General features: G+C 43.2%; 1 protein-coding gene across 3 annotated transcripts in view; it reads right to left on the bottom strand.

Moving 5' to 3' along the window:
* STAP1 (signal transducing adaptor family member 1) overlaps window positions 1–26,842 on the bottom strand; it is a 28,581-nt gene extending 1,739 nt beyond the window's left edge. The window contains exons 1-9 of one of the 3 annotated variants that reach the window (XM_043545191.1): window positions 26,583–26,842; window positions 17,779–17,853; window positions 14,027–14,140; window positions 12,466–12,522; window positions 7,983–8,155; window positions 4,736–4,864; window positions 3,136–3,205; window positions 616–736; window positions 85–225 (exon numbers count right to left, since the gene is read on the bottom strand). In XM_043545191.1, the coding sequence (XP_043401126.1) occupies window positions 85–225; window positions 616–736; window positions 3,136–3,205; window positions 4,736–4,864; window positions 7,983–8,155; window positions 12,466–12,522; window positions 14,027–14,140; window positions 17,779–17,853; window positions 26,583–26,705 (1,003 nt within the window). In that variant the 5' untranslated portion in view covers window positions 26,706–26,842. The remainder of the gene's footprint in view (window positions 1–84; window positions 226–615; window positions 737–3,135; window positions 3,206–4,735; window positions 4,865–7,982; window positions 8,156–12,465; window positions 12,523–14,026; window positions 14,141–17,778; window positions 17,854–26,582) is intronic. The other 2 variants (XM_043545192.1, XM_037896596.2) reach the window with 2 other exon arrangements.
* Window positions 26,843–27,495: the final 653 nt, after the last annotated feature.

The raw sequence follows: 27,495 nt of genomic DNA, 5'->3' as shown, positions 1-27,495 counted from the left end.
CCCTCCCCAAAAAACTCACTTTCCCCTGACTTCAAACCTAACTTTCAAAGAAACAGAAGGCCCCCAAAGCTGTCCTGTCCTCACCATACATGTATCTGGCTACAGGATTCTCCTGAAGCGGTGCTGTTACTGTCTCAGACATAGGGCTCCTGAGAGGCTTGGCTCCGGGATGAGGGACAATTGCCTGGTGCATCTCTCTTGGAGCATGCTCTAAAGGAAGTCCAGCTGCAGAAAAAGGACAGAAGATTTAATGCTCCCCTGTTTGGGAGCAGTCTCTCCTGAAGAACCTAGCCCCATTTATTAAGAATAAGGGTATGTCTACACAGCAAAGAAAACCCAGTGACTGGCTGGTGCCAGTTGGCTCGGGCTGTGGGCCTTTTTCACTGCTGTGTAGACTTCTGGGCTCAGGCTGGAGCCCAAGCTCTGGGACCCTCCCAGCTCTGCTGAATGAATAGGTGGCTTACTTTAGTTATTTTGTAATTAGAGTGATTTGACAGAATTAACTCCTCCTCTGTTTGTAACGTGAGATGTTTTTGTTCAAAATATTCAATCCATGTCTTTTGCTCAAACGTTTCAGCCCATATGGTCTGCTTGCAAATTAGTTGCTGTGCTTACATGTAGAAACAAGCCGCATACCCGATTTGTTGTCATACGTGTGTGTGACAAATGGCTTCAAGCTCCCTTGAGTTTGATTCACAAAGTAATCAATGACATCATGAAGGCTCAGGAGCATAACCTAGGTAACAGAAAGGGGTGTGAAAAGTTACTGTGAGCCACGTTTTCAGTCTGAAATGTGTTAGCAGGTAGGTACATAAAGATATTGTCAAGTAGCTGAAGCTGCAATGCACTGTGTTTTGAGAGCCACCTACTTACTATAAGTGCGGTGAAAATAGGAGCTTCCAGGAGCATGCAAATACAGGGGCAAAATACTTGCTGAAAATCAGCATTGCATGTTAGGCACATTGTAGGAGCGGGCTTATGCAGTGCACTGAGGGGGATGCACCGCAGGCTTGGGTCTTGAACAAGGCGGAAGCTTGGGCTTGCTTCCCAGAAACCCCCGCTGCTGCCTTTCTCTCCCTCAGTGCAAAGTGCAGCTCCAGCCAGGCTGGAAACAACCTGGTGTGGAGCTCCTTTTGGCCCCAAACAAAGGAAAGGTGCTAGTACAATACAGTGTGGGTTCCTCCCTTGTCCCCAAAGTAAAGCCTGGGCTGAGACATGACACAAACCACTAGAAAAACACTTGTCTCTTGAGGTCCTGCCCCTCTTCAGCTCAAAGTTTTTCTAGACAGGCTATCGGATCCTACAGGGGGAATTTGGGTTGAGTGAGAGCGCCTGGATTTGGCCTTGGATTTTAATCTTGTTGTCAGACAGGGAGAAAATGAGCTGAAAGGTTTTAATAAAATGGCTCCACAGGGTATTCCACTACCCCCATCATGGCACAGCTTCATTTTAGGATCCTCACCAAAGGCAGATGTTTGAATAGCAGGAGGAGATGCTAATACCCAAGAGATGCTTCCAGGACAACAGGGGAGTGGAGAGCTGGCCTGAAGTTTTGTGGGGTCCAATGCAAAGTAGAACATGTGCTCCCTTTCCAGATTTGTCCCCCTAGGCTTGCACACCTATGACACCCTTGTCTGTGATCCCCAGAAGCTGCTGCAACCTCTGCCATTGCCAGTTTGTGGGGCCCCATGGCTTTACTATTTGTCTGGTGTTCAAAATAATGTTCATTAGTGTTTCACAGTGCTTTTTATCAGTTGATCTCAACGTGCTTTACATAGGAGATCACGCTCAGTATCCCCATTTTACAGGTGAGGAAACTGAGGCAGAAAGTGACCTAGCGGGCCTCTGGCGGAGCCAGGAATACAGCCCAGGTCTTCTGAGTCCTAGTCCAGTGCCCTCACCACAAGGTAACACTGCCCCTCATTTGGTCTTTTGTTTTAATTCAGCTTTTTAAACCAATTTCTGTACGTAACGTTTGGGCTCTGCTTCTGGGCACTTAGAGCAACCCACTGAACTGGTACCAGTTTATTTAACCATCTTTGGTTTAGTCCTTTTCCGCTCTCCTTTCTGTACTAGGTCAGTAACATTTTCATTTGAGCTAACAGTCCCCACACATCCAATTCCAGTTAATCTGGGGCTATTCAGTGGCAGAGGCCTCAGAGAAAAGGAAACTTGTAGATTTCAGGAGACCGAGTTGCAGGGTGTGGTGTGGTAACACCCTTGAGTACCCAGTCAAGGGCAACAGAGGTTACAATTTCCTACTTTGAGCAGTTCCACAAGGAAGCTGGCAAGGGCCAGCATGAGCACAGAGATCTAACCAACCTGCAAATCCAAATGAAACCTTAAAGTCATCCTGTAGTGCCATGGTAATTTTGGGCGAGCAGTCTGATTTCTCAAGTTTCGATTTCTAAATTGTGATGGAAGACCCGGCATTTCAGAACTAGATAGAAGAGAAGAGTGAGCCACCCGGGAGAAAGTTGCACCGATTTAATTTAAGGTGTGAGTTTCAACACATCTAGTTAAACTGGTAAAAAGAAAAAAGGCTGTATGGACACTTATTTCTGGGTAAACCAGGGTAATTTCAGTTTAGTTTAAACCTGTTCTTAATTGGTTTAACTGAAACAAGCCTGGCGAAAAGCCAAATAAGAGAGTCCACACAGATTTTGCACTGTTTGATCTAAATTGGTTTTAATTCACACTTTTAGTTAAACTGGTACTGGTAAATGGGTACAACTCTGCATGTAGACAAGTTCAGATACGAGTTCAGTTTACAGGCTGGTCACAGACATAGAATTAACTTCTCAAAGGTATAATAACATGATCCAATTTTTAACTGAGTAATTAACCACTGGAAAAATTTACCAAGGGTTGTGGTGGATTCTTGGTCACTGACAATTTTTCAATCAAGATTGGATGTTTCTTTAAAAGTTCTGCCCTAGGAATTATTCTGCGGAAGTTCATTGGCCTGTGCTACACAGGTCAGACTAGATGATTACAATTGTTCCTTCTAGCCTTAGAATCTATGAATCAGACAAATCCCTGCTTTTTTTGTTCTACTTTTCCATACTCTTTCCAGCTTTCTAACACAGACCCAATATATGGTTTTATATCGCCAACAAGGAAACACCCACTTACTGGTCTTGCCAGTTCAACTGTGTAACCTTTGCCCATGTTCACCACTCTGTAGTGCTTTATGCATGGCCCACTGAAACAAAAAGAAAGTACAGTATTAATACACTGCTGTTAATAAAATAGTGTAAATGAAAATGAATGGTGATTGCTGCAAGTTTCCTATCTTTTATTTAAGATGTTCATTTGATGGAAAGTTTCAATACACTAATGTTATCAATCTCTTTTTGAAACAGTTCATTTAAAGGTGACCAGCTAAAGGGGAAAAATTGGTTGTTTGCCTTTTTGCTGCTTTGTGATGTATCAAGAAGAAGCTGGAAAGGTATTTTTTAGGTCTTTGTTTTACTTTAGAAATACCAGGAATAGCAAGTTTTATCTTCCCAGGTTATGCTCAAGGATGCTGGAAACAGCAGCAGGGCCTAGGGGCATGGGGTCTCTTGAAATAGTTTTCTGGTTCTAGGTGAAAATCTCATAGAAAGAATGCCAGAAACTTTACTGATTTCAGATTTCAGACTCAGTTATATAAATGTTCTACATCATGTTTCAAAACAGCACAGGAATTCCCTTGACCGGTGCAGAGGGGACCCTTCTGTGCACCCAGCTGCCAAAACCCTCTGTGTCATGGACCATCCCAATCTCCAACCACTGGCGCCACAAGGACTGCAAAACTGTGTGTATGGCGGGTGAAGCAACCAAACGGGCCAAATTTGAGTGATGGTGCAACCCCATGTACCAGGTCACAACACCCCTCACTCGAATTTGGCCTACCCACTCCTCTGTCATGCCAGTGGGGAAGGGCTCTGTTATTGTCAGTCAGCTTCAGACAGGGGCCAAGGTGGGAGGGTTTGAGCCCCGTCTCTACTGTGCCGAGTTCAGGTTCTCAAACATGGAGCCACATGGGTCCCCCCCCGTTTAAAAATGGTGAGCAACGGCCATTTGCCCCCCACCCTCCCAAACCAGTGCCCATGTCACAACCCAAACCCTCCCTGGGACTTCTCTCTGCTTTGGGGTCCTGACTGAAAGTCTGGTCCCCCTAGGGAAGGAGGCAGAAAAGGTTAGTCCCTGAGGTAAGTGAGGCCAGGAAGAGGAGAGCAAGAGTAGTGTGTTTGCTACCTACAGGCCCAGAACTTTGTTTTGGGTCTCAGCTGCCTCTGGTTCTGAAGCTCTCCAAACGCTGAAATGTAACAAGTCTTGTGTGGTTTGATGCTGAGTTCAATTTTATTAGCCTTAATTCTGATCATTTGTTCTAGTGTTAGGTATGGCTCCAGAGTGTGCACGTTTGTTGGTGCTTACTCTGGGGTTTGAAAGTCTAAGATTCCATGACGTAGGATACGACATTTCAAGGACCAGACACATGCCCTCTGCCTCATCAGGCCAGCACTCTTTGACTGATTTGTATCTCCTTTGTCGTGTCAATCCTCTCCTCCTCCGTAAGCCAAATCACACTGTCTCTTGAGCCTATGCTCAATGCCTGAATTACCTTCTCCCCCTTATTCTCACAATACGGGACAGATTTCACAAGCGATCCCTGGACATTCTAAATTAGGCATCATAACGCAGTACATATCAATTAGCAGTTAGATAATATCTTGTGGATTCAACCTACTCTATCACCTGTCTGATAGTGACTGAGTAGTTCTTACTGTCACTACCAGGCCGCAGGATCAAGTTCCCCCAAGAAGGATTTGTCTCTAACATCTCAATCGCTTTTTGCCGTGACACTGCATAGAAGCACCTGCAAAGAAGGGAGGAGAGAAGCAGCGTGAACACACTGAGTTCCACTAGCAGAAGCCGATCGTTCTACAGTGGGCAAGTAGCATGAAGACTAGACCTGCCCTACCAGCCTATTCATAGAGGATCTGTACCTTAGGTATCTGGGGCTGCCATTTGCCTTTGTCGCTCCAAGAAGTTTCACACATGAAAGGGTCATTCCATAGAGTGATGCCACCATATCAGCCAATCGGCAGAACTCCAGATAGCTACGATTCATCCCTTTCAGCGTGTGACACGGGGCACAGCTCAGAGGGTAGGCTGTGTAACCAACAAGGCTTAATACCCAAAGTAAAGCGAGTAACGTAAACTGACCCATTTTGCTCACCTTATGTGGAATACTTTGAATATCCATCACCTGCAAATATATTACTTAGTACAGTATAATTTTCCTAGAAAGACAAACATATGTGACAGTCTAAGGCATGGTTAAAAAAAATAAAGCTTCCACGAAAGCTGCATATGGCCCATTTGTACTTTCTCAAAACAAAACACATTGAAACAGCAAGGCCTAAAATCTCTGGCGAGTGGAGAGAGACAAGATGAGTGCAGTGGCCTTTCTGAAACGCTGCTACAGTATCAGGAGTGACGGGGCTGAAATGCCAGAATTCTCCGGTGTTGTTAGAGTAATCTAAGTGATTACTCAATTACAGAGATGAGCCTGAACCAAACCCCTACATCCAAATAACCCAAACTCTGTGCACTGAAACCCACAGCTGAATCCAGAGCTAAACTTTGCAAATAATCCCTATCTCTACAATGGGCTAAAACAAAATCTCAGATCCAAACACCCCTGCCTGAATTTTGATGTGTTCAGAATCCGGATCCTGACATGGTGGCTTTGGCCCATCACCGTGGAAGAACCTGCAGTCTATCATGGCTCCTATTGTTTATCAGGGATTTTTTGAAGATAATGAGGTGATAGTTCCCGAAACTAAGAATGCACCCATCAAATACACACATACATACATATAAACATATGCTACAAGGAAACAAGCTAGCAACAGTTGTTCTCAGACCTCTGCACCCTCTTCTTTTTATGCAATAGGTATTTTCAAGCACTGCTTCAATAAACAAAAAGGGACAAGTGTAGTACAGTGTTCAATGGAAGAACAAATAATACATAAAATTCCATGCTACTCATGACAAAGTCAAACTTAGACCCCTTAATGTATAATGATTAAGGCTGTGAGTCTCTCACAGAAGTCACAGATTCTGGGACCTCCATGACTTCTGCAGCAGCTGGTGCAGCTGGCCCGGGGGCTGCCAACCGCTGCTGGGGCAATCTCAGGCCACCTCACCACGAGCAGCAGCAAGGGTTTGGGAGTGGGAGGGGACTCAGGGGTGAGGACTCTGGGCGGCGCTTACCTAGGGTGGGGGGGCTCCCCAGAAGCTGTCCCTTCCTAGGCGGAGGCGTGGCCAGGCGGCTCTGTGCGCTGCGTCCACCTGCTGGCAATGCTCCCACAGATCTCATTGGCTGTGGTTCCTGGCCAATGGGAGCTGCGGAGCGGGTGGTCGGGGTTGGGGCAGCACGCGGAGACACCCCTGGCTGTGCCTTTGCCTTGGGGCTGCAGGGACATGCTGGCCACTTCTGGGAGCTGCGCGGAGCTGGGTAGGGAGCCTGCCAGCCCTCCCCGCAGCACCAGCGGGGGTCCCAGGCCACCGCCCCCAGCACCAGCGGGGGTCCTTGATCACGCCCCCCAGAACACCTGCAGCGCCCCCGAGCACCCGTGGAGCCCCCAGACCACTCCCTTCCCCAGGGCACCCAAGTTTTAATCAGTTTTAATAGTACAAGTCATGGACTGGTTACGGACTATGAATTTTTGTTTACTCCCAGTGACTTGTCCATGACTTTTATTAAAAATACCTGTGACTAAAATGTAGTCTTAATAATGATTGATATAAATAATTGGTTTTGTTTGTAAGAAAAGCCATACTGGGTCAAACCAAAGATCCATCTAGCCCCGTATCGTGTCTTCTGACAGTGGCCAATACCAGGTGCCCAGAGGGAATGAACAGAACAAGTAATCATCAGGTGATCCATCCTATCACCCATTCCCAGCTTCTGACAAACAGAGGCTAGGGACATCATCCCTGTCCATCCTGCGATTGATGGACTGAACCTCCATGAACTTATCTAGTTCTTTTTTGATCCCTGTTAAAGTTCTGGCCTTCACAACATCCCCCGGCAAGGAGTTCCACAGGTTGACTGTGCGTTGGGTGAAAAAAATACTTCCTTTTGTTTGTTTTAAATCTGCTGCCTGTTAATTTCATTTGGTGACCCCTAGTTCTTGTGTTATGAGAAGGAGTAAATAACACTCATTTAATTTCTCCACCCCAGTCATGATTTTATAGACCTCCATCATATCCCCCCTTAGTCGTCTCTTTTCTAAGCTGAAAAGTCCCAGTTTTATTCATCTCTCCTCAAATAGCAGCCATTCAATACCCCTAATAAATTTTGTTGCCCTTTTCTGAACCTTTTCCAATTCCAATATATCTTTTTTGAGATGGGGCAACCACATGTGCATGCAGCGTTCAAGATGTGGGTGTACCATGGATTTATATAGCGGCAATAGGATATTTTGTGTCTTATTATCTATCCCTTTCTTAATGATTCCTAACATTCTGTTTGCTTTTTTGACTGCCGCTGCACACTGTGTGGATGTTTTCAGAGAACTATCCACAATGACTCCAAGATCTCTTTCTTGAGTGCTAACAGCTAATTTAGACCCCATCATTTTACATGTCTAGTTGGGATTATGTTTTCAAATATGCATTACTTTGCATTTATCAACATTGAAATTCATCAGCCATTTTGTTGCCCAGTCACCTAGTTTTGAGAGATCCTTTAATAGCTCTTCGCAGTCTGCCTGGGACTTAACTATCTTGAGTAGTTTTGTATCATCTGACAAATTTGCCACCTCACTGTTCACCCCTTTTTCCAGATCATTTATGAATATGTTGAATAGGTCTGGGCCCAGTATAGACCCCTGTATGCTTATATATAGGAAAATTAAAATGCTCTGAAAGAAAAGAGGAAATTCTGATCAGACTTGTATTGACATAGTTCAGTCTGAACTTACTCTGGCATAGTGTTCACTTTGTTAATGTAGTCTCCCTTGTTTGTCTTCTCCGTGCTCAAAGATGCACTGGGTGACTGTTCTATTGCAGTCCTCCTTTTCTTTTCTTTCTCTAGCACGTCATGCAGCTTAATAAGTTGTCCAGGTAGCAGTGATATACACGCTGGAACTGACAACTGAGAATTAACAAAAAATAAAGTTGTAAAAGAAATGGAATGGGGAGAACAATGTGGGTAGGTGTTAACCGTGGTGAACCCCAACACCACCACCACACTCTACTAAAAGACAACTACAAAGCAGAATCTTTTTTTAATGACTGGATTTAGTAGATGAGCACTGGCTGGTAAATGGAACTGTCTTGTGTCCAAGACTACCGTTGAATAAAAACTCCAAAGTGATTCTTAGCAAGTGTAGCTAGATGTTCGTAAGCAGTGTTGGTGATGGTAATGTAGTATCTAGGCCTGTTTATTAGCCTGAGATAGAATTTTGGGTTTTGTTTGCCCGTTTGACTTTTGATATTCTTATATCCTTACTAACGTGTGAACAAAGGCACTGTGTGTTGCATCTGCCCACAGCCAGCTGGGGTTTACAGCAAAATGAGAAAAGATAAGGAATAGAGTTAAAGTGTTGCTGGGTAGTGTGGGAGTTTAATATATGAGCGTACACTTGAAGGCTGCCCAACTCCTCTCCCACGCCAAAGTCAAGCAACCAGGCGGGAGGGGTGAGGAAGTTGGGGGGAAGGTATAAGAAACATAAAAGCTAAAGAAATGGTGACCCTGGCTGAAACACAGTCTCACTCCCTACCCGTCCCATGGGGTACAAAAGAGGTGGTACTAAAGCCCCCAGACTCAAGACCCTCCAAAATGGAATATGACCATAAATTGTAAGGGGTGGTACCAGGGGCGAGCACTACAGGTATAATTAACCCCACTAAAAAGGAGAAGGGGGGGAAACAGGCAAGCTCTACTGGTGTAAAGAGCTGGGATATGCTTGCTTGTTAACCCCATTAAACATTGCATTACCTGCGCTTTGGACTCTGGTCTTCTGCTTTCTGTCTGCATGATAAGAACCAAGAGAGGGCAGGGGAGTCTTAACAAGCAAATGCAGCTGTGGCCTGACTTTCTGAAATGCTGAGCACCCACAACGCCATTGATTTCAATGGGAATTGTGGATACTTAGCCCTTATGAAAATCAGTCATATGGAGGGTGTCTACACTGTAATAAAAAACCCAGAGCACTGAGCCTCAGAGCCCAGGTCAATTGACTCATGGTCACAGGACTGGGGCTGTGAGGCTAAAAACTGCAGTGTAGACATTCAGGCTTGGGCTGAAGCCTGGGTTCTGAGACCCTCCCCCCTCATGGGATTCCTGAGCCCAGACTCCAGCCCAAATGTCTATACTGCTATTTTGAGCCCCGTGAGCTCAAATCAGCTGGCCTGGGCCAGCCATAGCCATGCCATGGATATTTTATTGCAGTGTCGATGAACCCTTAATGGCTGGGCTACATATGAAATTTGCACATTTAACTAAAATCAAGTTTTAAATCAATTTAATTAAGGCAATGTAAACTCCCATGTGGACATACTCAAATCAGTTTACAACTGGCTTAAATCACTAACCAATCATTATCCACCAATTTGGTCTTTTAAGCAAAACTGATGTAAGCCAATTGTGAACAGACAGAAATATGTCCACATAGGGGTTTGCACCATTTTAACTGAATTGATTTTAAAATTTATTTTAATTAAACTGATGTAAATTTTGTGTTTAGATGTGGCTTAAGTCTCAGCCTGGGGCTGTGAAGAACAATCCCTGGTAAATTGGCTAGAACAAAGTGGTTTTCAACCTTTTTTTCATTTGCACACTCCTAAATAATTCAGAATGGAGGTAGAGACCCCTTTCGAAATATTAGACATAGTCTGAGGATCCCCAGGGGTCCGTGGACCACAGGTTGAAAACCACTGGGTTGGAAGAGGGAAAGGGAGAAGGCTGTATAGGTCAGGCTGTTGTAGTTAAGACATTTCAAACAGCTTATTTCAGGTCTTTTCTACCAGCCCGATAGTATTTGACAAGGCTTGTGTTCTGATCAAAGCAGAATCACGCTCCAGTGATTTGATGTGAGCACAATGGTAGATTATTTGCAAAGAAGCATCTTGTCCACAGAAAAACTGCAAGTGAAGCAGAAGTTATATTTAATAATGACAATTAAATAAAACTAAATGGAACAGCCCAGACTTTGTCACAGAGTGAAGAAACTTCAAATTAAGCCAAAAGAAACCACCCTTCTTGCAGCCTTTCTGAAGGTTCTTTTTACAAGAGACAGGTATTGCGGCTGTTTCAATTTTAAACTCTGAAGAGAACAGCACAAGAGATAATGCATGGGTTGTCCTGGACCCTGGGGAGAAACCGCAGTCTGCCAACAGGGGTAAATCCCTTTTTGTGCAATATTGAACTATTGCATTTAAAAAAAATCTAGTATTTTACAAAAGGTGCATATGGCAAACACTGCAACTCCTCAAAATTGTAAAAAACGAACGCAAGCCCACAATCCTGCAAATAAATAGGCACATGCTTAATGTTATGGTAGCCTGAAACAGGTTGGTCCTCCCCTGTAAGGACCTGCAGGCCTGGGGCCAGCCAGGTCTGTTCAATCAGCCCACCTGTGCCATAATTAGCTGCATCTTAGCAAGAGAGGGCAGGACTAATGGAATCAGGTGACAGCCTGTTAAGCACCCATGCGTCATACTAGGTCTCAGAAGGCTCACTTTGCAGTAGGAACTACAGAAAGTGACAGTCTCCTGAAGAAGGGCCTGAAGAGGTGAAGAGATTTTGAGAAAAGAGTCTGGTCTCTATTCCAAAGCCAGAGAGCGACTTAGAAGAGGCTGGGAACTGAGCCTGGAGGGTGGGCTGAAGAGGAGCCTAACTCTTGTAGGACTTTCCTTACCCTGGAAGGGGGTCTGAATTAGATGCAATATAGCTGTAGGGCAAAGTTGTGGACAAAAACAGGCCGTTGTAGGGCCCAAGAAGCATCTAGGGGGTGCTAGATGCAAAGACTCCTGCAATGCCATGCCCTGATGCTAGGGGTCGTGCGGTGAATGAAACACCCATAACCCTGTAAGTAATGTTAAAAGTTAAGCTTGTGCCTAAAGTGTTGGCAGGATCAGTGCCTTAGGGAGCCTAGCTTTACCTCACAGCAGGCTCCCAGTTCCACAGCTGTCGGGGGTCCATTTCCAAGGCAAGCATATGGACTGAGGCCTGGGATCTCTCTCTAACCCAGTACAACAGCATGGGTGTATCTAAGGAAGGTAGACTGAGGTCTTTGCTGTTAAGAAGGCCCCTGCATATGGCATAACCGGTTACGCTGGCTCACTTTGAATCATGTGACTAGTGAGATGGCAAGACTCTGCACCAGTAGGAGCCAGTCTGTCCCATACAGGACATTTGACCAACTCTGTCCCTTATGGATGAGTAATCTTTTGGCACACAGCTGTGAGTAACTGAATAACCTTTGAACAAAGGAAATTCTGTTAAATGGATGAACTTTTACTGATAGCCAGGAAAGAAGCAGCTGTGATGCAATACTGGCATAGAGAACTCTGTGACCAATGTATGCTGGGCTAATATATATAAAAACCAAAGCTGCCTTCAGCTAATGCAAGGTGTTACAGGATACTTAACATAAGTGAACAGGATTATAGAATTCAGGCCAAGTAATTGCTAGAAATGTGTGTGATTTATTTATATATAAACACATGCAGTGTTCTAATTTCTAATTGTGTGCTTAATGCATATTAATATGTTGATGTGATTAATTATAGCTATGAATTATTCATACTACATTAATATTAAGCACACTATCAATGTAACTTTGTGTATAATATACAAAATCACACACATTTGTAGTGATTATTGGCCAGAATTCTATAATCCTGATCATTTATGTTAAGTATCCTATAACACCTTGTGTTAGCTGAAGTAGGCTTCGGCTTAAGTAGAGGGGTGTTGTACCATGGTACAAGCCTAGGAGGTGCCTTTATGACCTTGGTAGTGGTAATGCATTTCTTCAGAACAAAGAGATAAGAGGTACACGTGGTACCATTAAAAACAAGGTGGAAAGATGACTGGCTAAATCTAGCCTCAGCTGAGGCATGTGGTACCTTTTTACTTGTGAACAGGGAGGATAGCCTTGGGGTATAACTTTGGAAGCACACTTCCTGTGTAAGGTGAACTTAACACGGCATGAGATCATAGAATATCAGGGTTGGAAGGGACCTCAGGAGGTCATCTTCAGGAGATGGCTTCCTGAAAACTGGTATTGTATTGAGCTGTTTTTCCCCTGTGCTATACTATTGACTTTTCTGCAATAAACAAGGCTGATATTGGTTATTTGGTCTCTTGAGTATATTTCATACAAACCAACATGTGATCAAGCAATTGAAGATACAATTTACCATCTGCTGAGAACCAGCACTAAAGAGCTTCCCTACCTGTGTGACTGTGAAGATAAAGCCTTTCCATTCCTCCCCACTGTCATAGTCCTCGACCTGAGAGAATAAAAAGTAGAAACCTAAGAGTGACTCCAAAACCAAGTATTTCCTGGTCTCTGCTGTGTGTGTCCCCTCTCACAGTCCCCTCTGAGTCTGCATTTTTAAGTTGACTTAAAAAGGAAACCAGCTGGAACTTGTCAGGTTTCCTCACTGTCACCTCTTACCTACTGCCTTTTTGTGCTGAGTGTTCAATCTGTACTCTGACTAGGGTGACCGTATTTCCCAAAGGGAAAACGGGACACCACGCAGCACTGGCCCAAGCCCTGCCTGCCCCCCTGGACAGGGCTTAAAGGGACTGTCCAGGCCAAAACGGGACATATGGTCACCTAACTCTGACCTCCTCTGGCAGCTCCCCTTCTGATTTAATGCACAGGATGCCATAGTGACTACCTACCTTGAGACTGAAGATAGGTACAATCCCTCTGTATGACACCCTCAAACCCCTTCTCACATAATGTGGAGGGGGTGATAGGCTATGGAAAACTGATTCCCTTTGCCCAATACTTAGCAGGGGTGGAGGGTGAGAACAGGCGCTCTAGAGAGAGGCAAAGGGACCAGTACCTCATCAATACACATCTGCCTCTCAGTGTGTATGGGGCGGGGCACAGTAGGGGATGAAGACCCCCATGTAACTATTTTGGAGGGGGGAAGAGAGTAGAATTCCCCCTCATGTACTCTGTGCCCCACATTCATCTTCACCACTCCCTCTTGTTTTTTTATCTCATCTTTCCCATTCTTCCTCTCCTCGTCCCATACCTCCTCACCCTCACTGTATGTGAGAGAGAAGGGAAGTGGAAGTGAGCACTGCACCAGAGGCAGACTTGGGTTCCCTAACTGGCCCTGCCACCAACTTGGTGTGTGACCTTGAGCAAGTCACTTCTTAGCTCTGCGCCTCTGTTTCACCTCACATCCTGTCTGTCTTGCCTAGCTAGACTGTAAGCTCTTCAGGGCAGGGAGGTTCTCTCTGACTAAGTATGTACAGTGCCTAGCACAATGGGGTGCCACTCTTGCTTGGAGTGCTATGGAATGCATATAAGTGAAAGAGATGACATGGGAGGAAGAGAAGGTAGAGACAGGCAGAAGTTGAGCCCTGTCACAGAAGGAGCGGGGGGAGGAGAAGGAGGAGCCCCCTTGCTTCAGCAGGGAGCAACAGTGACTGCATGTACAAAGGAAGCCCTGAAACTGCCTCCCAGGGCTGGAAAGAGGGGAGTGCCATGGTCCCAGAAGATGGAGAAGCCCTGGAGACCCCTCCCCAGGCCAGGAGTGGCAGTGTTCTCTCCCAGAGATTTCATTGTGTGTGCATTTGTTATTTAAACAAACTAGAATGATTCCAAAATGCCCCTTCCCACCCCCAAAAGACAGTGGGTATCATGCACCAAGCTTTGAAAAATAACAGCCCTGCCACTGCTTTTTGCTGTGTTATGGGGATCAAGAACAGCTTGGGTCAAACACGGCAAATGTGCATAAGTCATGCCTTTCTGGCTTCACTGGGTTCACTCACCTTCAGCTCCACTTCCTCATTTCTCAGCATCAGGATGAACTGTGCACCGCACTTTTCATCTGGATAAACATTCACTACTGATGTCAAATTCGTCAGCTCTAGTTTCTCTAAATACTGAGAAAGGAAAGAAAGATGGGCATGCATTAGAGCACATCTAAACAAGTCAGCTATTCCCAGCAGACGCTAACTGAAACAAGAAAACACCAGGGTTTTCTTAAATTTCAGATTGGTGCCATTAACATACATGGCAATACACAGTCCTTTATTTCTTCTTTGAGAAGCTGTTTTCAGCCACAATATACATTTTTGGGCAAACTTCTCACCACTCTTCAGTGTGGGTATGCAGCACGGATCCCAGAATTCAACAACATTCCCAGACTGATTACAAATTGTGCTAGATTCAGCCCTGGGTTACACTGATGTGTCCCATGTGGAGATACATAGTTATTTTACTGATTCACCCTGGCAGCCAAATATGGTGGGTCCCATTAGCTGCAATAGAGGAGCTTAAAAAGTTGAGTCTCTCTGAGGCAAGAGATAACTAGATGGTGGGATGGAGGTTGTCCTGCATGGAGAAACTCTAGGAAGAGCCCACTCAGCAGAGAGGGCAGGGTAAAATATATGGGCCCTATCATGCCAATAAACACACAACGTGAGTAAATGTTATTTATTGGCAGGATAGGGCCCTCTCATGGGGTGGCTTGCCCCTTTAAGGGAAGTCAGGGTCCACTGTACCCATGACAGGTATCTTTAAGGAGAATGAGCCCAGCTCACCTGTAAGCAGTCAATTCCTTAGGTGGCTGGTTGGTGGCTAATGTGCACCTGCCTCTGATTAAAAGGCAACCAGATGTCATTTATGGGAGACTACTCCTAAGAAGAGGAGTTCCCAGGGAAAGGAAATAGCTCCTCACAGGCTGAGCTCCCTACAGCCATGTGCCGTCGGGAGAAGAGTTGCAGTTAGCAGGAAAGCCATGGCTCCAGGGAAAAAATCAAGGTTGAGAGTTAGCAAAGGGCTTGGCTGTGGGATTGATAAACTCAGAAGTCGTCTGTCTCCTGGCTGAGAAGCCTGGGTGTAGTTCAGTCATGCATTCCCACTAGTAAATCAGACCCTTGGTTATGGGGATGCTGTGTGACATGCTAAAGCCACTCAGGGAAATCGAGGAAGGGTGCACCTCCACTCCTGGACCTGGCAACAAGGGGTGCATATGGATGGCACATACTGTTGATAGGCTCATAAACTTTAGTTTGAGCTTCCCCCCATCTGTGCTCTCCCTTCCCAGGCTGCCCCTTCTCCAGGGGGCGTCTGTTGTGGACATCTGACTGCTCTGAGGCCACTTCACTGTGGCTACTTTATACTGACATGGAGTGGTAAAACTCTTCTCTCTACCCTAAGGTTCCCCCAAGCATGCCACTGGCAAGAACATTAGAGCTACAATTGAAAAACAAATAACAAATGTTAGAAAGCTGGGAAATGCAGCTTTAAAGTGACACTTCTTACACAAAACACCCACACAATTTTTTAGCTTCGAGCCCTGTAGACTAACAACAGGAGTTACAGTACTTCACTAAATGTTCCCTCTGGAAGTTCTCGTTATGGTTGGTTTCAGAGTAACAGCCGTGTTAGTCTGTATTCGCAAAAAGAAAAGGAGTACTTGTGGCACCTTAGAGACTAACCAATTTATTTGAGCATAAGCTTTCGTGAGCTACAGCTCACTTCATCGGATGCATACTGTGGAAAGTACAGAAGATCTTTTTATACACACAAACCATGAAGAGTGGGGTGGGGGGAGAGAAAACCTTTTGTAGTGGTAAACACCCATTTTTTCATGGTTTGTGTGTATAAAAAGATCTTCTGTACTTTCCACAGTATGCATCCGATGAAGTGAGCTGTAGCTCACGAAAGCTTATGCTCAAATAAATTGGTTAGTCTCTAAGGTGCCACAAGTACTCCTTTTCTTCTTGTTATGGTTGACTTTTTGGTGAGTAGGAGGTGTCTGTGACGATGCATGGATCTGTTGGAGAAAAAAATAAGAAAGAAAACATTTTTCTCCCATCACAAGTCCATCTCAGTATGTATGTCCTGTGATGGGGAACATTTTGGGGATGTTACTTGAGTTCTGTGGAAATGTACAGTAAAAGTATGTTCATTCTTTAGGGTAATTACCTGGGAATTGCTCATGTGAGCATCTTGCTCAGTTACCTTCTGATTTGAATTGAACAGCACTTACAGCTCCATTCATTGAACAGAGTTGTTGCTAATATAACTGAAGTAGTTTCACTGAGCAAAGGCGCCAACTTCCACTGGTGCCGGTAGGTGCTCGCCCCCCGTCTGCCCCCAGCCCCGCCATGACTCCACCCCTGCCTCGCCCCCTCCCACCCATGCCCTGCCCCCATTCCAACCCCTTCCCCAAATCTCCGCCCTGGCTCTTCCCCAAATGTGCCGCATTCCCACTCCTCCCCCCTCCCTTCTGGAGCTTGTTACGCTGCAAAACAGCTGTTTTGCGGCAGCATGTGCTGGGAGGTAGGGGAAGAGGCGGGGATGCGGCGTGCTCAGGGGAGGAGGCGGAGGTGAGGTGGAGTGGGGGGGGAGTTTAGCTGCCGGTGGGAGCAGAGCACCCACTAATTTTTCCCTGCAGGTGCTCCACCCCTAAGCACCCACGGAGTCGGCTCCTATGTCACTGAGCAATATGAATTGGCGTTTTTGGTTTAAGAATCATGTTATAAACCATGCTATAAAGACTGCCTAAAGCAACAGAGCTGATATGTTCTTCATTTGCACAAGTGTAACCAAGAATAAACCCAGTGAAGTCAATGGACCCACAACAGGGTATATCGTACGTGAGAGAAGAACTGGATTCCTTATCTATAAAATGGTATCAGAAAAATATCCCTGCCACACTGCTCTGAGAAGCTATATATAAACAACATGTGGTTGTTGCGAGCAGAGTTTCAACCACAGTTCAAACGAGACAGACTATGTCCACGTGGGATATGAAAGAACTTTTGCTTTGTATTGGCCCTCATTTCTGAGGTGCAGATTTTTGGCTAGAAAGGCAGAAGCTCTGTGTTGGAGCAGTTTATTGGACAGACTGGTTTAAGTACCCATATGCAAGATGCAGAGGGTGTGCATATTATAACTATACTGCACCTTTCACCCTGACTGGTCTCCAAACAATTAAAAAAGTGTATACACACATACAGCAGCTGCTTCTGAGGTAAAACATGAGGGAGGGAAAGTCTTAGTCAAGGACTGAGCAACCTCCCTGCTCTCATAAGTGCCATGTGCAACATGTTCGTGAATGACCCTGTATAGTAAATGGGCAGGAGTTAATGGGTGATCAGGATATTTTGAACTAAGGTTTGTAAAGCACATTGAAGATCTAAAGAGCTGCATATGTGCCAAGCAAAAGGCTAAAATCATTGAGTTAATATCAAAATGTTGTGTTGCTTGCAGAGTGCTCCCCACTAGCCATTGGTTCTCATCTCAAAAGTGAATATACAGAATAGCCTGAATGACTAAGAATCTTCCTTTTGTTAGGAGTAGACACACACTATTTTTATTATTTGTATCACTTTCTACACTGTAACTCAGGCTCTCTGTTACAGTGTTTGATACATGTTCCATGGGCTTCAAAGATGCGAGAACAGGGATGGGAGAGACACTTGCAGTAAATGAGTATATACTCACTTGGTGAAAATGGCTACTAAAAATAATCATATATACATACACACAAGCATGTTGTACTACTCACGGTTGGGGTTTTCTTATCACTATAAAAGAAAAGTGTAGTCCCTCTGAGTTCTGTCCAGTACTGTTCAAAATCCTGCTGGAAAAGGGCAAGAGTCAGTTTACCTGGAAAATCTTTTTAGCCCCCAAAGAAAAGTGAATGAAGTATGGATAAGAAAAGTACCATAACCCAGGTGGGTTTATTTCAGTGCTTTATAGTTTGATAAAGGTCAAAGACCTTCTGTTTTATAACTTCCAGCAAATGAAACAATTTGTAAAATTATTTCATTCCAGGTCAGGAGTTCCGATATATAGACTTGGGGGCTGATTCATTACTTTGCTACTCCAGTTTATGCCAGTGTAACTCTATTGGCTTCACTGGAGTTATTTAAGTTTAAAACTAGAGTAGCATCGTAGTGATCCACATTCAATATCTTGGTTATGGTAACTGACCAAGTATTGGTATCAGTATGGATTATCAATAGCACTGACAATATCTCAGTACTGATGACCAAGTAGTTTATATTTTTTGACATTTTTGCCCCTCATTTAAAACGTGAACTCCAGCCTGGGGGAGAGAACTGTTTAATAGCTTTTATTTTTCATATTGCTCTCCCTAAGTTGCATAAAAAGCAGACTCCGTACTGAAAACAAATGAAAAGGAGGGCTGGAATTTGTATTAATTCAGACTATAATGACTGTGAACTAGGGTGGGAAACGGGATTTGGGTCATCTAGGGCAAACAGCAAACTAGACAAAATGCAGACTTTCCTCTCACCCCTGTCATCAGTCAGTTTGTTTTAATTATTTAAAGTAGTTAGGGATCAGGACAAAACCAGTCACTTATTGTTCATCAGAGATACTTTCTTTGTACACCTCTTTATTTATTCCATGATTTCTACTATAAAACTGGAATCCTTACATCTTCCTCTGTTGACTGGGAGTGTATGATTACTACTTTTTCCCTCAAATCCATCAGCTAATTTCTGTTAAAGCTTTAGGTAGTGAATATCTGCCTAGACACCTTCTGAACACACGCATGGGCCAAGATTAAAAAAAAAAAAAGTGTGTGTAAAGTTAAGCAGGCTATTAAGTCCATTTCTAGATGTGATGGGTTACCCCCCACTCCGGAGTGCCACCTGATTCCTGGGGTACCACTGAGCCCGCCTGTTCCACCAGCCGAGCTACCTTACCCTGTCCTGCTAAGCCAGGCCCTCAAGCCTCCTCTAGCACACACACAGATAGGGACACACCCAGCTGCAGAAAGACACAGACACTGAAATCAGTACTGCATGGGAAAGCTTTCAGCTAAGGAATTGCCCAGCACTCAAGTGCATGCCCACTCTGGAGAGTAGACCCAAAATTGTATTGTCTTGCACAGAGAACTGTACAGTGTAAGCTAACTGAAATTTGCCTTCTCCCTCAATACGGAGAGAGATATGCACAGCTTTTTGCACCCACCCCCCCTTCCTGTGTTGTGAATTACACAAACTGGGTTTAAAACAAAAACGAGTTCATTACATACAAGAGATATATTTTTAAGTGATTATAAGGGATAGCCAACAGATCAAAGCAGATTACCTTAGTAAATAACTCCCCCCCACCCCCCCACCCCGCAAACTGAGTTTAACACACTAGCTAGGTAGGATATAAATTAGCAAATTCTCACCCTGAGTGATAAACAGGCTGGCAGATTCTTAAGGCACAAGTTGCTTTGGCTTTCTCAGGTTTTCACACACAGGCTAAAGATCCTTTTAGCCTGGGACCATCACTTCCCGCAGTTCAGTCCTTGCCCCTCAGGTGCTGGAGAGTGAGAATCCCTTTGATGTCATTGTCCCCCTTTTTATATCTTCTTCTCACTCGCTGGAAAGCTCTTTTGCTGTGACCTAGGTCCAACAGTTCCCATTGCGTAGTGATACCTCTGAGATGTTTCTATTGTACACAGTTCCTGGGGTAATCCTTGTGCTTGTGTGCATTTCCTCAATAAGCCATTCACATTGTTTGGCCTTTTTACTGTCGTACCTGGCAGGCTGCTTGTGGGTGTTTTCAACCTCACAACATGTTTCAGTAACACATAGCCAAACTTTATAACTTCACATACAACGATAGCACATGCAATCCAATGAGATATTAACGTCTAGCAGAGCGAGCCTTTCAGAATACCTCAGAAGACATACTTTGTACAAAACTCATCCTAATTACATGACAGTGGTGAATATTGGGGTGTCACACTAGGTACCTAACTAAGTGGGGTCTGATTTTTTTTTTCAAAAGTGCTGATCACCCAGAAGCAATCATGTGGGACCCCCATCATTAGAGGTTTTTAAAAACAGGTTGGACAAACACTTGTCAGGGACGATCTAGGTTTACTTGGTCCTGCCACAGCACAAGGGGCTGGACTCGATCTACACATCCTGCCATTGTTCCTCTGAACAATCTAGTCCCACAAAGATTAATATTAACTGTACTGGTTTGTTTGTTCACCAATATCTCCCTCTAATGTAAAGCTAGATTGTTACACTCACAGTGACACTTTATCTACTTCCCCTTTCAATGATGATAGACTATCGATCTGCAACCAGCTATTGCCTTATTGTTGTAAATCTTCCCTGTAATGAACATGCTAGTTAGTGATGGGAAAGGCTGTAAGACAATCGCAATTAAACACTCTGCTCTCTTGTCTGAGGATGCATGAGAAGCATATATTGTGGGCAAAGCCTTTCATTTTGGGATTTTATTTGTTTAAAATTGCCCAAGTATTTATCAGTGTTCATTACAAAAATTAAAAAATAAGTGAAAATCAGTGCATAAAATTAACGTAATAGTTTTCTGGGTAAATACGAGAATGGTTAATACTGAGAGGCAGAAGGACAGAAAAAAGCAACAAAGAGAAAAGGAAGAGTATTGAATGTAAAAGCAGCTTCAGGCCGTGGTGTATTTCATGAACTCTACATTAATAGTATGTAAACATGTACCCATGCATGTACCATGTATCTCTTCCACTACCTTGCCTTACTTTAACAGACAACCTTACATTTACACTGAGACTAATTTATTATTAACCTAAACACATCCACCTGTTTGTCACATACTTGAGTGCTCCAAAATTCAGGTGAAAATCAGTAAAACCTTTTGTAAAACCTGGGGATTTTTTGGTAAAAGTTGGTTTAAAAAGAAAAACAAAAAAGAAAGGCCTTACTTATGGACTAGTAAATGAAGATAGCAAAACTGTAAAATGTACTTTTGAAAAAGTACTCTTTTGGCAAAAAAGTGAGCGTTTCTCACACAAGGGTAAAAACTGCATGTCTGCTAGCCCTGACAAACTAAGGCATGCAGGATATTTTCCCCCAAACCTCTACCTGGTGACCTCTCCCCCATAGACTTCAGTCTCATAATAATTCTTTTCAGTTCTTCAGAACCGCTTGTGGACTAGGGTGGTTCTCCCTCAGCATCCTTGTAAGCCCTGAACTGTCTAGAATGGGGTTATGCTCTCTGGACTGACGGCCTTCTTCCAGCTTCAGCCCCCAAAGAACTAACGAAGGCTGCTAGGCCCCATCCTTGGTTAGTAATTTTGGCCAAGAACAGAGAAGTGCAGGACGACAGGCGAATCACCTTTTGTTGTCATGAACGAGTGATACTTTGCTTTACTGAAAATGCACTAGCTGACTGGAGGAATTCCTGCTATCTGCTTACTGGGAAAAGCTGGTAAAGACGTTGCTCTGCATGTCTATATAGGGTGCAAGGCACCCTCTCATGCTCCTCCTGTATGGCAGGGAAGCAGCATCCCAGGGACTGACTCCATCCCTCCCCCAATGCTGGCTGATAAACTGAGGGATGTACACTGCACCAAGCATGATACACGGTATGTTCCTCTCCAGCCCCATTGCAAAGCAGACCCAAATTGTGAATCTTGATCTGCTTCTCAAAGCACGAACGGCAGCCCAACCTGGTGCTGCCTCATACAATGACCTTGTGGCAAAGCTACCAATGAAATTGGCAACATTTCACGAGAAGAATATTTACTTTTGAAAATGAGTACTCAGGTGACCTGATCCTCTCATACAGCTATAGTTGTCAGGCTTTGGATAACGTGTAAAAGAAGAGGGATCTGATTCTCCACACGCCACTGAAGCTCCACTGAAGTCAGTGAATTCCCCCCCCCACACACACACACAGAATGAGCTGACACAAGGGCTATACACCAATTTAGTCTCTCATAACCCCCTGTTTTGAAGACTTAAGAAGTGCATAATCTTTATACAGACACTCTGCATAGGCATGAATTTCTACTAATAAGAATGAGCAAAACCAGTCACTCTGCAAGCTCTATGCATTCAGGAATGTCTTTGGGTCACGGGTAAACAAACTCAACACTGCCTATAAATAAGGTGCACAGACTTGGTCACCTTTATTCCAACTAAAATTAATAGAATTGTGAACCCGTGCTGCCTTCTCAGCATAGCACCTGCTCTGTAACAGGCTGTCCAGAACTGCCATTTCAATTGCATGTAATGCTAGTTTTCCCTTTTCCGATTTGTTGTGTGATAATGCTGTGGCCCGAGTAATAATGGCCACGTTCTACTCAAGGCGTTATTGCATTTCAGAGGTGGGTGAAGTGATTCCTATTTGTAAAATGCTTGGGGATTAAGAGCAGAGGCATTATATAAATGCACATTTATTACTATTAAAGCTATTGGGGGGAAAGTGTTACTAGATATGGCTATTTCCATCATGCTAGATAAAATAAAGAAATGTTTTAGAATAAGTCTGATTGCTGCTAGCTATTTGAATAGCAAGAGTAGTAGTTTATTTGTGGTTTCTTGGTGTTTCAGTTTACTGTGCTACCTATTACTATGGATGTGAATCACTCTGCTATTTTTGTCTTTCAACTGAGTCCATCCTTAGTAGCATGTAACTCCTGTGTGCTCTCTGGCTTCATTTACACTGCAGTTTCCTCCATGTTATGAAACTTTTCTTGAACGAATTTTTAATTTAAATAATTCTGGTGGCTGGTGCCTCAATTTTTAAATAGGTATTTTTTAAAAAATTATCTTTAAAAAGTAGCTTTGGCAAAATTATGTTCTGTTCATGCCAGCTAGCATACCAGTGTCAACAGAAGTCATTCTTTAGACATGGATATAAACTGTAGGCAGATAGGGGATCCTTATTTCTCTAACTGATTTTCATGGCTCTGCCAATTATGACATCAACATTGGCATTTATCTGGAGCTGAAAGAAAGAAGAGCAGGGAGAGACAGGCAAGGTTGCCTTTAAGGACCCGATTCTGCAAAAAGAACTATGCAAGTTGACTTTCTGGTTGTGCAGAGCCCTATAGAAATCAATGGGGAATCCACATGGGCACAGAGATCTGCTCATGCGGTTCTCTTTATCACATTCAAATAGACTTTGAAGGGCAAGTAATGAATGTGCAGTATCTAATTTGTTTATTATAAATAGGCCCTGACCGAGAACCATAGATCCAAGCCACATACTGTCTTTAGGGAAATCTGACTCCAGATCCAACTACAAACTTCACAGCTTGGTTCCGGCTCGACTTTTTATTCATAGCAGATACACATTTGAGCTGATCCCTCAAACACAGAGCTCCTGGCGCTCTGCTTGATCGTAAAAGATTGCATGTTGAAGTTTGGAAGAGCGATGTCCTGTCCTGGTCTTCCTAGCAATGTTTTCCCCTCCTCAGTCAGTTACATTGCGTACTGTGCCAGTGGGTCATCTTCTTCCATGCCTACAGCTGGCTGTCTTTCAGTATGTGAAGTTTTGGAGGCTATTTCAGGATGAAAGGCCCTACATAAATGTTATATTATTTTATAGTATGCTCCATATACAAGCATACATTGTTAATGATGGTCATATCTTAGATTGAAGTTTTTATTTTTCTAATCACTGGTCCAAGATGAGAGCTTCAGTCATGTATTGGTCCTGAAACGCCAAGATTTTCAAAAATGAGAGTCTAAAAGTTAGGCTCCTAAACTCATATTTAGGCCTAACTAAGTGACCTGATTTTCAGAGGAGCTGAGCAATGCCATCTCCCCTGGACTGCAACAGCTGACACCATTTATAATATTTCTAGCCATGATGGTTTCTGAGGTATTGCACCTTAAATGTAATGCTGATCCCTTAGTGTAGCCGTGGGGTTTTTGCATTAGTCTAGGACCATCTGTAATAACCTCAGTACACATTTGGTCAGTGGCTTAGTTTATTTTTATTTTATCCCTTTCACTGCCACACATACTAGGTTTCACATACTATCAGCAATCCCCACTATGTTTATCAGCAACGCATACCCTTAGGGGAGCTTGGGGAGACCTGCTAGAGTTTTAAACCCTGCTGAAACAACATTCTAGGGAAAGGTTTCAGAGTAACAGCCGTGTTAGTCTGTATCAGCAAAAAGAATGAGGAGTTCTTGTGGCACCTTAGAGACTAACAAATTTATTTGGGCATAAGCTTTCATGGGATAAAACCCATTTCATCAGATGCATGCAGTGGAAAGTACAGTAGGAAGATATATATACACAGAGAACATGGAAAAAATGGGTGTTGCCATACCAACTCTAATGAGACTAATCAATTAAGGTGGGCTATTATCAGCAGGAGGAAAAAAAACATTTGTAGTGATAATTAGGATGGCCCATTTCAAACAGTTGACAAGAAGGTGTGAGTAACAGTAGGGGAAAAGTTTCAGAGTAGCAGCCGTGTTAGTCTGTATCCGTAAAAATAAGAGGAGTACTTGTGGCACGTTAGAGACTAACCAATTTATTAGAGCATAAGCTTTCGTGAGCTACAGCTCACTTCATCAGATGCATGGGGGCAATTAGATGGAGTGTAATGGGTAATTAGATGGAGTGTAAACCTCTGCAAAAGCCAAACTTTTGGTAATATCTATTGTTATACCCCTGCTCCTGGACACTTTTGACCTAACCTTGATAGCAGTCCCTCCCATTATTAAAATTTCGTAAGGAAATGCAGTTCTGTAACAGACCACTCCCATTCCTGAAATTAATAGTCTCAGTACAATCTTCCATGGCCTTTTCTGATGCCCAAGAAAATCCTATTGCAGTGCTGAAAAATTATCAGTTATATGTATGATTCACAGATACTAAGGTCAGAAGAGACCATTATGATCATCTAGTCCGACCTCCTGCACAACGCAGGCCACAGAATCTCACCCACCCACTCCTGCGAAAAACCTCTCAGTGATCTTGGTGTTGTGCAGTGAACTGCCAGTATGTGAGCTAGTAACTCTGGAGAGAGAGTGGCTTTTAAAAGATTCCACATATGGGAGAAATTGAAAAATATCTGCTGTTTATTTCTGGACTGTTACGCAGCATAATGAAACTTCAACCAATCTTCCATGTTGGAATACATCATTAATAGTGATGTTCAAAAATATCACTGTTCTGAACTTCCTCTTGCTATATTGTAGTTAAAAAAAAAAAAAGGGTAGTAGTTACTTTTCTCTTTGTGAATAGTCTAACCACCCCACTCTACTAAAAAAAAAAATAATGGGGAAATACAAGTTTACCTTCAAACTTATTTTTGAAAAAATTCATATTTGCGCAGTGATCAAGCACAGAAATATTAAATCTTTTATAGCCATGACTGGGTCGGAGAAAGGATTATAACGGAAACTGTTTTGCCGTCTTAACTATAATGATCACTATCATCAGGAGCTAAAATAGAGAAATCTATACTAAAAAGCAATCAGCATGTTCAAGGACCTGGTCTGTAAATACTTACTAATAATGTTCACACATGCATACAAGATCAGGATCAGGGCATAAATTATTATCCTGCCTCATAAAAATTCCACTGGACTGTGTTTCCAAAGTAGTCCATAAATAAAAGTTAAATGATTTCAGCATTATATATTTTTAATTATTGTAAGTCATCACCATGCTCATTTTAAATGCTCCATGACTGACAATTTCAGGCTTAAGACTAGTATGGGATATTTCAGAACAAGATAAACAAATCAAACTTTGCTCTTGTGGCTTAAAGTGTAACCTAAGTGTCTCATCATTATTGCAGCTCTGAAATCAGTCTCAATCAACTTTCCTGTAGATTATAAAAAAAATATGATGGGGTACTGAATAATTATTATGGTGTGTAATGCAGTTCTTTTGATTATATACATTTATAGAATAAAACTGAAATGGAGTAAGAGTCCATTGGAAAACCCAAAATAAACTACAGCTTCAGAAATCAACATCTTTCTCCATCTTTGCTTGTTATAATATTGTCTACAGAAAAGGAAATGCATGTCTATAAATATGGAGACTTTTATGGTACATTTTATATTTATATTATTTTGTTAAAGAGTCTATTTAGTTGAATATATATATATATAAATAAGAATCTGAAAGCAAAAAAAAAATAGTAGTTTCAAGTATGGGAAATATTACTCTCTGATGCAACAGCAGAAAGTGCCAAGAGATACGCAGGTTTTGTTTACACACAAACTTGACTGAAATAACTATATCTGTTTTAATTCATGCCTTTAGTTATTTCAGTGCAAATCTGTGTGTGGATACTTACTTCAGAATAAGAGTTTCTTATTTTGATTTTGCTTACATTGGTAAAAAATTGACTTCAACTAAATTGTAATGGGACACTTTCATTCTGAAATAAGTGTGCACAGGACTTTCACTAAAATAACTAAAGGTGTGAATTAAAACAGATTTAATTATTTCAATGCGAGCTGGGGTGCAGACCAGCCCTAAGGAACAGGTCTCAACACCTGTAATGAGTTACAACACATTTCTCAGAAAAAGTTTAACTGAATGTAGCTGCTCGGATTGTGCACCTTACCTGGTTCCGTGCCCGTCTGACAGATAGAAACCCTTCAAAGTACAGGGGCAGAGCAGTAATCCTCTGTCTCGCCTGGAAGATTCGTCGTGGGGCTGGTACAGGGATTTTCTCAGGCTCAGCCATCCTGCTCCCTCCCTATCCGCTGAATCTTGGCTGTGTTCTTTTCCTCTGTGTATTCTTGTCTGCTTATCTTTAGCCTCTGGCAAAGGAAAGGTCGCCCCGGTTTGAGAGAACAAGTTGACGGTACAAAGAGGAAGTCTTGGTGGTTATTTTAAAATAAACAACACACCGCACAGACCCCTTTCTCACTGTATAATCCGAAGAGGAACAAGATTAAATGGATTAAAGGAAACTTTCCTAGCATGCTATTTGTATGTTTCCATCCTGCAGACCAAGGTTCACAATCACAAATGATAATTATGCCATTTCTTACCGGGATTATCATTATTGGATTTAGTCGGGGATCTGTCAGAGAAACCTCCCTCTCACAGTTCACAGACTCTGGAATCTTTACAGGTGACCTGCAAAGAAAGAGAGATTGTGCCCGTTTGCTTCTGAAATGTTTGTTTTGGCTTTTTAAAATTCCACTTGGCTTTTTACATTAAGAATGTCTGACGATTGCTTTTGCTGGAGATCTGGTGGAATTCTGACATAAGAGTGATTGAGAGAAGAAGGTATTTTTAGTGAAAACTGCTGTTTTTGTTGTTGATACATGTGTAACTAAGATTTCTGATAAACACTTGGGGGGGGAGGGGAACTTTCTTTGTGAAAAATCCATCATCCCCAAAAGTTCAGATAAGATGTGGGAGAGATCCCTTTCCCAGGGTGAAATTCTGGCCCTACTGAAGTCAATGGCAAAACTCTTGTTGACTTCAACAGGGCCAGGATTTATCTTCAGGTTTGCGTCCCTTCC

This window comes from Chelonia mydas, chromosome 4 (assembly GCF_015237465.2).
Source record: "Chelonia mydas isolate rCheMyd1 chromosome 4, rCheMyd1.pri.v2, whole genome shotgun sequence".
Taxonomy (NCBI): Eukaryota; Metazoa; Chordata; order Testudines; family Cheloniidae; genus Chelonia; species Chelonia mydas.
Note: the sequence above shows the minus strand (reverse complement) of the source record. Positions and strands in the feature narration are given on the sequence as shown.